At 36.2% G+C, this 13,191-nt stretch overlaps 2 protein-coding genes across 3 annotated transcripts in view; both read left to right on the top strand.

Moving 5' to 3' along the window:
- The first annotated feature begins 1,299 nt into the window (after window positions 1-1,299).
- On the top strand, window positions 1,300-5,465 carry pdcb (phosducin b). 2 transcript variants are annotated; one of them, XM_016536106.1, is made up of 4 exons: window positions 1,300-1,446; window positions 3,000-3,067; window positions 4,151-4,299; window positions 4,674-5,465. In XM_016536106.1, exons 2-4 carry the CDS (start codon window positions 3,019-3,021, stop codon window positions 5,187-5,189), a joined length of 714 nt encoding a protein of 237 aa, XP_016391592.1. In that variant the 5' UTR covers window positions 1,300-1,446; window positions 3,000-3,018; the 3' UTR covers window positions 5,190-5,465. The 2 variants fall into 2 exon arrangements, with proteins under 2 accessions (XP_016391592.1, XP_016391593.1); XM_016536107.1 differs by having other exon boundaries at window positions 1,300-1,449; window positions 3,002-3,067.
- A 5,635-nt stretch (window positions 5,466-11,100) lies between these two features.
- LOC107726408 (nucleoprotein TPR-like) overlaps window positions 11,101-13,191 on the top strand; it is a 36,816-nt gene continuing 34,725 nt past the window's right edge. The window contains exons 1-3 of the mRNA XM_016535964.1: window positions 11,101-11,259; window positions 11,529-11,633; window positions 13,096-13,171. Coding sequence (XP_016391450.1) covers window positions 11,109-11,259; window positions 11,529-11,633; window positions 13,096-13,171 — 332 coding nt within the window. The 5' untranslated portion in view covers window positions 11,101-11,108. The remainder of the gene's footprint in view (window positions 11,260-11,528; window positions 11,634-13,095; window positions 13,172-13,191) is intronic.

Below are 13,191 nucleotides of genomic sequence, written 5' to 3'. Positions count from 1 at the left end.
ATCTATATTTATTCACACCAGCTCTTGAAAACCTCTATGCGAACACACTTGCCCGCGTCCCCCGCGTAATCCACGCCCCTGGCTCTCGGTCATACCGACGACATTACCTGAGCAGTCGAAGGCTGCGCATTTATTGCATGGACGGAGCAAAAATTTAAGTGTCTAAAGCATACGCAGTTCCATTGAATGAGAATTCGCACTGAAGGAGACGTGATCTCGCGCTCATAGAGGCAGAAATGTTTAAAGATTTTGGAAACATGTAAATTCATGATTTGTCATTCTTCAAAATAATGCTTCAGCACAATTTCCATATTTAATTAAAACTGAATATTTGACTAAATTCTTAAAATATTAAAACAATTTGAAAACATTTTATGTTTATGGACAAAATGTGTTTTATTTTTTATAATGAAAAGAGGAAAAAAATTCTGCGGACACTATAATAATGTGTCATATTATTGACTGGGTTAATTTAAGTAAATAATTTTTGTTTGTGTTTATGATGTCAATTGGATATACACAGGAAGGATAGCGAAGAATAGTTAGGCTGAAAAGATGAGTGTTTTCATGCTAATGAGGTTAATCCTATTTATGTACCATCTGTACGTTTACATTCGCTGAGCCAGAACTGTCAGCGCTGCTTTATCTCATCGCTCTCGTTCTTCCTCTTTCTCTGTCTCTCTTTCCCTTACCCAGATTCTCTTAATTTATCTATCCACCTATCCACCCCTCCAATATTTAGTAACTATTTCAATAAAAACTGAAACGTGTACATATGTAAATGTATATACACCACCATTCAACAGTTTAGGGGTCGGTAAGATTTTAAAATATTTTTGAAAGAAGTCTCTTTTGCTTAAAATAACTGTAATGTATTTTAAAATTTAATTTATTCCTGTAATGGCATCCATCAGATGCCAATGATATTCATTTTACCAACTGCTGAGTTACACTCTGGCTCACAGTCTGAACATTAAACTTATGCACAGTGTCCAAAACGCTTAATCCATTAGCCATACCCTAAATATTTTTGTCTATAAATTACGTTTACTGTTAGCCTGTTAAACTGCACACAAATGACTCTGCAAGCAGCAGATCTGAAACCAAAACTTTTTTCTTCGTTAGCATACATTTTTCAGATTTTATGCCCCGTCTTCCCCACATTGTTCTCAATATCTTGTATACCACTCTCCTCTGTCCTCTCAGAGCAATGGTACCTTTTTCTTTGGTTGTGTTCTAAACAGTGTCTAATTACTGCTCTTAAATCCTCTTAAGTGCCCTGTGCTATTTCTGCATAGGAGCACAGAGTTGTCCAACGTATCTTGACTTAAGAAAGCTTCTTTGTACCCTCCCCATGCACACTCAAAAAAGCACGAAGGACAAGCTAATGGTGATAGTGACCACATTAACAGCTCACTGAAGGGACATATTCGGACGGTAAAAAAAAAGGTGAGCAGGCAACTGTTTGATTTAGTAGGTTTCTTTGGGACCAAACTGATTTACTCATGCAGTTACAGAATATTTCATGTCTATTCAGCGTCATGCTTAGAGGCTTATTTTCCTGTTTGTTCTGTTTTACAGCTTTAAGTGAGTCACAGTGTTATTTAACTAAAGCCTATTCAGATTAGATGCATCTTTTCCTGTTTGTTCTGTTGCACCTTTAATTAAGTTGGTGTTATTTAACTAAAGCCTATGTAATCATAGGCCTGAACATACTTTTGATTGTGATGTTACAGCCAAATGGGTTGCGTGAAACAAAGTCTACTTTGATTTGATTTGCATGCTAAAGTGACAGCATAATTCCTGTTTGTCTGTGAATCTAAAGCAAACCTTGTACTGTAGATAGCGGTAGTGTTGTCTACGGTATATTTATCTCAGAAAACTATTCAAACATTCATGCCATGTTTATCATTCTGCATGATTCAACAAGATAAGATTCAGATCAGACTGAATGAAAAACATTCAAGAAGACTCAGATAAAGGCATAAAGAATCAAAGGGGCTAAAAACAGTAAAGCAAAGCCATAATCGTGTAAGTGCTTAAATATGAAAATAGTGTTGTTGTTGTTGTTTTAGGAAATATACAAATCTTAAAACACCACTTTCCAAGAAACAAACTGAAATGGAAGACTAGAGTAATCTGTGTGCCCAAACCAATCATCCAAGTTTAAAAGAGATAAAGAAAACTGAGGCAACCTCCAAAGCTGTCACTGGATTGTAACGGTTGCCGTCTGAGCTGAGGCATTGCATCATAGCTGTAATCTCAATTAGCGATCAGTGAATTACTGAGAGTAGTGAAAGGTACAGGTGCTGGAGGGGGTGTGAGGTGGGTATGAAGACTCTGAGCTCTAGTATCAAGCTGCTAATCTGCTGCAGTGATGTCCATGAGCTTTATCTGATCTCAGTCTCAACCTCATATGAAAAAGATCAGCTTAATGACAAACCTGAACACAACCAAATATGTCCTGCATTGTTCATTTTAATGTTGGCATTGGCAGTGGTATTGCTTATAGAATCGAACAGAATCAAAGAAATGTGCATTAAAAAGAATAACAATTAAACTGACTTAAGCCTATTTAAAGTGTCTGGGTTGAAATAGGAATTGATGCATATTTTTAATTGATTGAGGACAGTTAATTTGTCATTCCATGACATCATATCGACAACGCCCACTTGTGCAAACAAATTGGATCAAGGGGTAATCTGATCTTCTTACTCTTGTTAAACCTAATATCTTCCAAGAAAGAGTGATCGGGTTCAGCGCCACAAAGACACTGTGCACGTGCCAACATTTCAATTAAGGTTTGATGCTATACCTTGCTCGAACTGAAGATGAAATGTATCTTGACTTCCTGCAAAAGTAATGAAAAAATATGTTTTCTTTGTTTAGAGCTAGATTGTTCAGAGACATACAGCTTTTGTTACTTTTGTTGAAACCATTAAGAGAATTTTATTTATTTTGACATATATACGTGACATGAAGATTTGACCTTTTTCCACAGATAATCAACAAATAAAAATGTCTGACAGAATCGTAGATGAGGAACCAGTGGCTGTCACTCACACAGGTCGGTATGGTTCTTATTGTTTGTGAGACTGTAAAATGAATGGGTAGGAAAAGTGATCTAATGTATTAAGAGCATGCAAAATGAGGACAGAAAGGTTTTCCCAAACTGGAGTTTGTGAATTGATGAAAAGCAATTAATTAAGTAAATCATAAAATTAAAATAAATCCAATCAAAATAAAACAATTACTAAAAAGCATGAAATATTTTATTTGTTTACCTGCATGTCATATGACCATTTACCAAAAATACAAACGTATTGTCCGCACACTGATGTAACTGCTCCATAAAAATAATTTATTGCGGTTACATCACTGTGCGGACAATACGTTTGTACTTTTGCTATAGTTTGACTTTTTTTTTGTCCTGCACCTGAGCCCTGTGTGGGTTTGTGGGATGTGCGCAACTTTCTTACACTTTGGTTATATGACCACAGAACCAAGTGCATGAACTTGCGAATGTGTTGTTGGATGATTGAAATGAACTTAAATTTAAAACCTGGGGGGGGTACTTCAAGAAACTATTTTAGTGGGAATCCTTGCATTATGGTTGCCAGCATCCCATAATGAACAACATGGTGTTCTTGTGGAAAAATTAAAGAAGAGTACACACATTCAGGAGACTTTGAGGCCTGATTATAATTTTAATTATTGAACAGAATTTGAAGAAACAACATCAGTGTGCGGATATTCACTCATTTTCCCCCATATTAGTCAAATTATAGATCAAATAAATTCCTATAAAATACAGTATTTCTGACCTGAACTGAACCGATATCATCCACCATTGAAAGTGAACTGACTACGGTAGGCTAGAGCTTGTCTGTGATTTATGGTTGGCTTGCTGCAATTAGTTATAACAACTTAAATTTGTTGAATTTAAAAATCCAGCTTAACTAAACTAAAGTTAACTAAACTTATAATTTTAAGTAAAGCACAAAGTTGAAACAACACATTATTATATTCTAATGTTGAATTTTAAGTTGTGATAACTTATCGCAGCAATCATTTTTTGCAGGATATGTATGGATGTAATCCACTCATCTATTCATTCACTTATGGTATTTAAATTTCCAACCATCTCTAGGACCAAAGGGTGTCATCAATGACTGGCGTAAATTTAAACTGGAGAGCATGGACCAGGAGGCTCTGCCTCCCAGCAAGAGAGAGCTGCTAAGACAGATGTCGTCCCCCCACAAACCCAGAGACTCCTGTGTGGGTGGATTCAATCGCAAGGTTGCCTCTTTTGACCATCATTTCAAAATAAAAACTTGCTCTTTGAAGAAAATCAATGCTTTTCTAAATTAGGTTGTAAAATATGCATTCTAAGAATGGATGGTAAGTTTCCATCTATAATATTACTTTGGTCAAAAATAACTATGCTAAGTTTATACATCTAACATTACTGTAATAGGTAGAAAAAGTGACTTGATACAAAGTAAGTATTTACAGATAATATTTTAATAATTTTTCATTGTACTTTGGATTCAGTTCAATGACCATATAAAAGCCAGTTGTTTAATTTTGGAAGCTACATATTGCAGTTGTCATTCCCAAAACTCTGCATTAGCCTTAAAAGCTTTTAATTTCCCTCCTTTTTCACTTCCCAGATGAGCGCTCAGGAGTATGAGCTGATAAAGGAAGATGATGAGAAAAGTCTGCGTAAGTACCGCAAGCATTGCATGCAGGAGATGCACGAGCGCCTGAGCTTCGGGCCCAAATTTGAGGGTGTGTACGACCTTGACAGTGGCGAGGACTTTCTGGAGGTCATTGAGAAGGAGCACCGGCTCACAGTGGTGGTGGTGCACATCTACAAAGATGGAGTGCAGGGGTGCGAGGCACTTAACAGTTGCATGGATTGCTTGACCACAGAATATCCCAGCGTTAAATTCTGCCGCATTAGCGCGGCCGCCACTGGAGCTGGCGAGCGTTTCCCAGATGACGTGCTGCCCGCCTTGTTAGTGTACAAGGCTGGAGAGCTTCTGGGGAACTTCCTGGCTGTTACGCAGCATTTCAGCGAGGAGTTCTTTGCTACCGATGTAGAGGCCTTCCTCAATGAATATGGACTGCTGCCAGAGAAGGAATGTGGCCCTGGAGCTGATGAGAATGAAGCAGATGTGGAGTGATGAAAGATGGCAGAGAGTAAGAATGGATGAAATGAATGGGAGGAATGCTTTTCTGAATATGACAAGAATAAGTTTCATTATTCTTCCAGCTAGCATGATGAGATGCATCCGTGTGCACATGCATCTCAGGGTAAAGATCTCTTTGAGCATTGTAGAGAAAACTACTGAATGTTTTGTACAGTACAGCAAGGAATGGAATCAAGTCAAGAAAGATAATAAGATAATAAACTATCCTGTTTTCTCATATAAACAAATAGACAATTGCATGAATATGAATTAGATAAGAATTAATTAGTGTCATGTGGAATAATTATGCACATATTGATGTACATGTGAATGCATGTAGCAAAAGATGATGCAAATAAGAATGGTCCATGATCGGTTTTAGAGCTCTTTCTTTCGAAGCAGCACAACATTGTATTTTCTATTGGCTTTCAAACTGTGAATTGCTTTTTTAAGGAATATCTTACCCATAAATTTAAATTAGCTGAAAATGTACTCACTCTCAGGCCATCCAAGATGTGGATGAGCTTGTTTCATCGGAACAGATTTGGAGAAATTTAGCTTGACACATAGACTTGAGTCATGTTACTTGTTCCCACATAGTGGATCGTTGTGATGTTTTTATCAGCTGTTTGGACTCTCATTCTGACGGCACTCATTCACTGCAGAGGATCCATTGATGAGCAAGTAATGTAATGCTAAATTTCTCCAAATCTGTTTGTATGAAGAAACAAACTCATCCACATCTTGGATAGCCCAAGGGTGAGTAAATTATCAGCAAATCGAAAAATATTTCTTTAACCGATGCTTGACCATGATTTTCGGGGTGTACAGAAATTTTGTACGTTTCAAGATAAGCAGTATCCCAAGTCAAATTTGATTCTCTGGTGGGGATGGTTTTAACCTACTTTTGGTTTGCATGCACAAGCTGTCTTACTGTAAATTGGTTTGGCTGGATTTTGCATAAACCAGGAGATTTTGATGTAAACTGTATTTTTAGACATACGTAAATAAAAACAAATGGAAACGTTCAACATTTCCTCTGACTGCACTGTAGATTTAGTTTAAAATGCTACATGTTTACATGCTCCACTTGCACGCAAATTACATGTCACCCCTGAAGAAAGCATTTGAAGAACAGAATCAATCAAGAGAGCAATAAAGTGAAATTCCAGAGAATTTGCACCTTCCTTTAATGTGGTTTGAGAAGCAAGACGGCACTTGCTGAAACACAATCTCTGCAACTGACTTTACCATGACCTGCAGGTTCAAAAGTTCCATTGTATATTAAAAGAATAGATACTTACTGCACATTTATGCTTTTTCCAATCGTTTGCCCATAACTTCACATGTTCTAATTATGCATTTATGGGAATCTTCCTTTGAGTTGAGTTGCATAGTAATGGCAATGATCAGGATTTAGCTGAACTCCTGATGAACCATGGGTTAAGAAGAAGTGAGCCAGCAAAATACATTCTACTGTTGATGGCTACTAAAGAAGCCAGGGCTTTTCAGTGATACCCTCTTTTTAGAGTGGGTTATCTGCTGTTGTCCTGAAATAGCTGGTTAAATACCTGGAGTCAACAAACAAACATAGTTCAATATGACTATCATGTCATCAGTAAGCTTAATCAGTGCAGTAAGTGGCTAAACGCCCATATTGTCATGTTTTTATGAGAGGTGTGTGTGATCTTTTTTTGATAAGCTTAGTCTGGAATCTTATTACTGGATTTAAATCCAAGATCTTATTTTGATTAGTGTCAAAATACGGGCTGCCCCGACTGGAGCCTTTGTCATCATGCAGGATATTTTCACTCTAATCCAACAATTAGTGTTTTTGAAAAACTATTGTAGAATAAATATTTTAAATGACCTACTTAATTTGAACATGCAGTACTGACAAATACAGGCTATATTACTGTATGCTTGAATCCTATAATTTGGCCCTGATTGTTACCTTACCTAAAACTAAGTTTTTAATCTCACCATTGTTCAGAACAAATTCAACAGCAATTGCAGCAAAATTGCATCAGCTTGTGGGGTCGTGAAGCAAAATTTTTTCCCGTCTGGTTCATATTTGATAAAGACATGCAAACCAATTTGAGACTAACATATTTTCTCTTGAGGGCCAAGCCATGCAGACACACCCACTGAGGGCCTGCAGGTTTTGGTGATTTTGTGGTAACGTTTTGTGTCTCACACCGAGCTCTTGCTATATCGTGCGACGAGGTCGTCTGCACTTCACGCGAACATGTTCTGACAACATCTGCACCTGACACCACATTTGCCTCCCGCATGCGTGAAGGAGTAGCCCAAACAGCCAAGTCCTCGTCTGGACTTAATTCCTAAGACATGTTGTTACGGGTTCATGGCTTAGACAGATTAAAAAGACTAAAAACTTTATGGATTACTGTATATATATATATATATATATATATATATATATTGAAAAGATATACTGTCCTGAGTTAATACTGTCCTGTATATTAAATGTAATAATAAAATTACATGTAATATTAAAAATGTAAATATAAAAACAAAATATAATAAAAAATGTTTAAAAAGCAGGGGTCAGTTGCATAAAAGGCTTAGACAAGTTAGTCATTTCTACATTTGGTTATATAAAAACATAGATTAGTCTAAGTTGAATCCAAAAAATAAGACTGATTACCCCTTGGCTAACTAGTTGGTCAGACTAGTTCTTAAGAAATAGTCTTAATGTAGTGGCAACTGTCCTCAGATGTAACTTATATGTACAGTATCTTACATATTTACATATAGGGCATCTCATATAGTTTGCATGGATTTTAATAATATCTAAATTAATACACTTTAATTTAGACTGCAGTGCCTACAGATCTGAAACAAATATTTACTGACCAGTGACCACTGCTGGACTTTGCTGAAGTTTTTAGTGGTTGATTTCACAGTTCAGTTCTGTTCATTTTCCTCCTGTTTTCACAAGGAACATCACAGAGAAATCTCCCACATAAAGACCTCTCTCATTTAGCTGATGTAAACGCCTGATCATAAAGTTTGGAGATCTTTAGGAAAGATAATATAAGAAGTGTTTAGTACTATAAAAATAAACACATGATCGCAAACTACCTAATATGCTTTCATGTGTTTTGAATCTGTTATTATGTTAGCCAAGCCTGAAACTGTATTGAAAATATAAAAACAACATATTTAGAGATGTTAACCACAGTCAAATATCAATTTTGTTGTTTTTAACCTGATCAAGGATTATTTTTCTTGATATTAATTTTAAAGGGCCAGTTGACATTGACAGAATGTTTCTAAACATTTTATTCCCTCCATTAATGCAGAAGATCTGTGATGATATTTTGTAGGAAACAGTAAGGTACAGTATAGTAATCAAATTAAACATAACAAAATTAAATAAAATTATAAAAAATAGATGGGTCCTCATAATAACATATGATATATAGCAGTATTCCTATCATTGTGGTCTAATTAAAAAATTAAAGCTTTGTGTAAGTAACCTGTGAGGTAAGCAATAATTGAACCCAGACAAAACCACAGGAATTCTACAGGAACAACCTCTGACAAAAGGAATCATGCATGTGAATGATTATGAAACAAATAACGACACAGTAAAACAAAGCATTGTAGAATTGGGCCAGAAAGAAAACAAAGGTGTCATGGATTATACGTAGAAGAAAAAAATAGTGTAAAATAATGTTTCAAACAAGCCAAAATGTGAAAGAAAAAAAAATTTAATTAATTAAAAAGAAACAAAAGACAAACAAAATGAGTCTGTCCATTGAAGGGTTTCCTGAGCTCTGAATATAATGGTGGCAAAGGCCTTCTGGGAGTGACATTGGACACAGGAGCGGTAGTGGGTGGACAGACATGATGGATGTTAATGTCAGGTGTAAATGGGGCCATAGGTGAAGGGCTGGACAGAGGTGGGGTCGGGGGGTTGACATGAAGGGGAAGTGAGGTCACAGGGCTTTTTAACACTGCTTTGTGTGAAAATTACAGCGCCATTCACCACCCACACACACACAAACAAATACTTGAAAACTTCTTATGTAGCTTTGTCACGCAAAGGTGAAGTAGTACTGAAGTTTATTTTCCCCATATGTCACCATGGAAACCAGGATTTGGGGATAAAAAAAACAATAAATCACGGAAAAAATTCCATACACATTAAACATTTCCATTAAGCATACATACTTACCCAGGATCAACTTTTTGCCATTTTGAATATTGAAAACAGGAAACTAGACTCCATGTTTAACCACCAATGGCTCTGAAGCATTGGACCATAAAAAAGCAAGACTTAATCAATAAAGTTAATTCTTTATTGATGCAGTAATTGTGAATGCATTGGCCCTATAGACTAAGCAAGCAACAAAAAGGTAGCATTTTCAAAACATGAAATGAGGTTTGTGAGGTCTTGAGACATTCCCATGGGTCTTTGTTTTCTACAGTGCATTGCTTGGCTGATTCAAGGTTAAGGCTGCATAGCAAAGAGAGGCGAGGTTACACTATCTCTCCATACAGACAGTCTTATTGTAAATAATATCCAGTGCCTGAGGGGCCACTAACGGCATTAACAACTATTATATTTTTTTTGCTTCCATTTGAAAATTCCATATTGATTATTCATCTGTGGCCACATTGATATGTGTTATGACTGGTCTAAGGAATGGAAAACTCCTAGAGAATAAAAGCAAGAAAGAGAAGGCAAAGACAGGTAATGCTATTCATCAAATGAATGTCAAGACTCTACGGGATAAGATGAGCCAAGTAGAAATGAAACAAAAGTAAAACCAACACATAAAACTATGTTTCAGTTATCTCTTATTAACTATTCTTTTGTAACAGCATCTGTAACATAAGGCCATTTAAATATGAATGACAAAAAAACTGTAACAACATAAAATAATAAATAATTATAACTCTGCACATTATTCCTATTGTCTTAAATCAATCCATAAATCAACAAGAAAAACGTTTTACTTTTAAAATGTTTTAATATATTAATCATCCAATCTTATGGACAGTGAGCAGATTATTGAGAATAAAAAAAAGATAATAAAAATGTAACTCAAACAGAGAAAGAAGTGTAGCTACTAAAAGCACATGTTTATGTAGATTTTACTGCATTACAAATATTTAAACTATTGTAACAAAGCTAACAAAAAAAGTGTCAAACTAAGGTTGCACGTCAAACTATATCCAACCATCCATCTCAATATATTTCTCTGATTGACCTTGAATATCAAGTCGGCAGTGCATGTATGATACTACATCTCCCTCTTGTGTTCACGTATTTGTACGAACCGAGCTGCCGCTTGATGAATATACATCATATTTTGTAGCTTTATTTTGTTTACATGAATGTACATAATCTGGGGTTTATCAGTAATCCAGTCATCATCGCTGATCAAATTAATACATTAAAGTACCAAATATATTTCAGAGATCATCTTGCATGCCCTCACTATTGATTTTACTAGAAGTTTTACTATTTTAACTCTTAATTGTGTTTTTAATTCAGTTACCTTATCAGTGTCCTTGATCACCTTCCAGACGGACCTACTTTTATGACGTACACGCGGTTTTTGGGTTACTTTTCTCTTCGCTGGTCAGGCTGGACCAATCACAGTCGTTTGTGATTACTAGAAGGTGCGTTTTATTTAACCATTTCATAGAACATATAAGATCGATTTTATTTTGTATTTCATTAACCCGTCTATAGAATTAGTAGACGTTTAAACGATTATAATGTTATAGCGTACAAATATCTCCAAAATGACTTATGGCGATTTGATTGGAATGGGCCGCTCAGCGCCACCTGGCGGAAGGATTTTTCCTAATAGGAAGTAGTTATAAGCACGTTTACGTTTGACGCAGAGGAGGAGGAGTCATTGCAACAAAAAAATGGCGGCTGTGTTGCAGCAAATGTTGGAGCGGTCGGAGATATCAAAACTCCCCAAAACTGTCTTAACTAAGTTAGAGAAGTACATTTCTGAACAGCAATGTGAAGTTGATTGTATGAAAGCACAACAGGAGCAATATCGTGTGGATAATGGTAAGGTTATGCTGTTTTAATTAATAAACTGTAAACTGTTTAGAGTACGGACGATAAACTCTTAACGAGGCCCGGGTTTCATTATCGTTTTTAAACATTATTCTTCCCTTTGGACATATTGTTCTGCAAACTACGTAGTGAACATATGTTACAATTATTGAATAAACGTTTAAAAGAAAACGTTTTCTGCTTAAACGCTTATTACCATAGGCTAATTTGTATGGATGTTGATTCGTTCTGATGTTCTTTCTTCTTTATTTCCCATGTAGAACAACAGTATTTTGACATTGAGAAGAAGTTCGCAGAGAGTCAGGCTCAGTTTGTGTCCCAGACTCAAGAGCATCAGATACTGAAAGAAGAGTACTGCAAACTGGGTAAGGAGGTGGGAGTCCAACACCTCTTCTTTGATTAAAAATTAACAGGCTTAATGTTGTATTTGTACTCGTCTTTTTTTTTCTTTTTTTTTTTTCAAAACACGCATCACTAAAAAAAACATAAAAAGTGTGCAAGTGTAATGGCAATAATTAGGTCAATTTTCCATTCACTTCATGAGCCAATTATAACATGCTTTAGATTTTAAAATGACTGCAAAAATACACGTACAATGGAGTCACACTACAAAAATTATGTGTCAGAGGAGTCACTGCACTCCGCTCATGCAAATGCATTCTGTAACTAGTAAAACAGATATTGCAGTGAGCCTGAATGTATCGATTTGCGATGATGTTTACATAAATTGCATGGTCATTGGCGTGCATGCAAACAGAGGAGAAAAAAACATCCAAGCTCCCACAAATAAACACAAGTGAATGTGCTCAAGCTGCGTACTATGAATACATGAATACAAAAGAATGACAAATTAGAGTCAAGACCACAAAACACACCAGACGGAGTCGGTCTGAAACAGGAGTGAAATAGTCCATCATAAGTCAGGCTTTGACTGCACTAGAAACATTAACTGTGACAAACAGGGGACTCCAGTCCCCGCTGAGCCGATAATGGTGGCACTGAGATGTTAATAAGAGTAATCTGCGTGTGCCCTGCATTCACTCATCCCGCAGTCACAGATGGGCTTGCCTTTAATGTGTGCCCAGATGACAAGAGCATAATTTAAGCCAAAATACCCAGAAAGCCAAAGCATGCAGCCGAGACAGGAAGCGCTCCAGCATGTTAACTACCCACAAGTCTCTTCATCCATCCTCCCCAGACTGTGTACAATTTTTATGTCTTTTGCGCCATGTCTCATATATTATTTCCCCAAGCAACCTTGACTTGAGAAACTTCATAAAAAAAGGAGATGCTTTGAGACAGAAGAACATTCTGTATTGCTGTCACTGATTGAGAAACAAACAGAGTTCATGGACATGTGGATTCTGTCAGACACATCAGAGAGGCAAAATCAGAGCTTGTTGTGAACAATTTTAAACTCTACTGTAGGTTAATCACATGAGACTTGTCAAGAACATGTCAAGGTTCACCCCCAAAATAAATAAACAAATGAATAAATGACAGACATGATCCTTCAGAAATCATTCTAATATGCTGATTTGGTGCTTGGGAAACATTTTCTTTTTATTATCAATGTTTATTAAAACAGTTGTGCTGCTAAATATTTTTCAGGGTTCGCTGATGAAAAGGAAGTTAAATAAAACTTGTAATTATTTGTCATAAATCTTTTGTAATGTTATAAATGTATTTACTGTCACTTTTGATAAATTCAATGTGTTTTGCTGAATAGAAGTAGAATTTCTTTAAAAAAAAAAAAAAAGTAGTAAACCCAAACTTTTAATCAGTAGTGTATAATGTACTCATTTTCTTCTTCCTTTTTTTTTTTAGAGGACCTGAAGCGTCTTAATGATAGATTGGTGGAAGTCAATGCAGAGAAGATGCAGTTTCAGCTCAAGCTGGATGAGTCAGAAGCCACTGAGGGCT

Source organism: Sinocyclocheilus rhinocerous, unplaced genomic scaffold (assembly GCF_001515625.1).
Source record: "Sinocyclocheilus rhinocerous isolate Xijiao unplaced genomic scaffold, SAMN03320098_v1.1 scaffold605, whole genome shotgun sequence".
Lineage (NCBI taxonomy): Eukaryota > Metazoa > Chordata > Actinopteri > Cypriniformes > Cyprinidae > Sinocyclocheilus > Sinocyclocheilus rhinocerous.
Note: the sequence above shows the minus strand (reverse complement) of the source record. Positions and strands in the feature narration are given on the sequence as shown.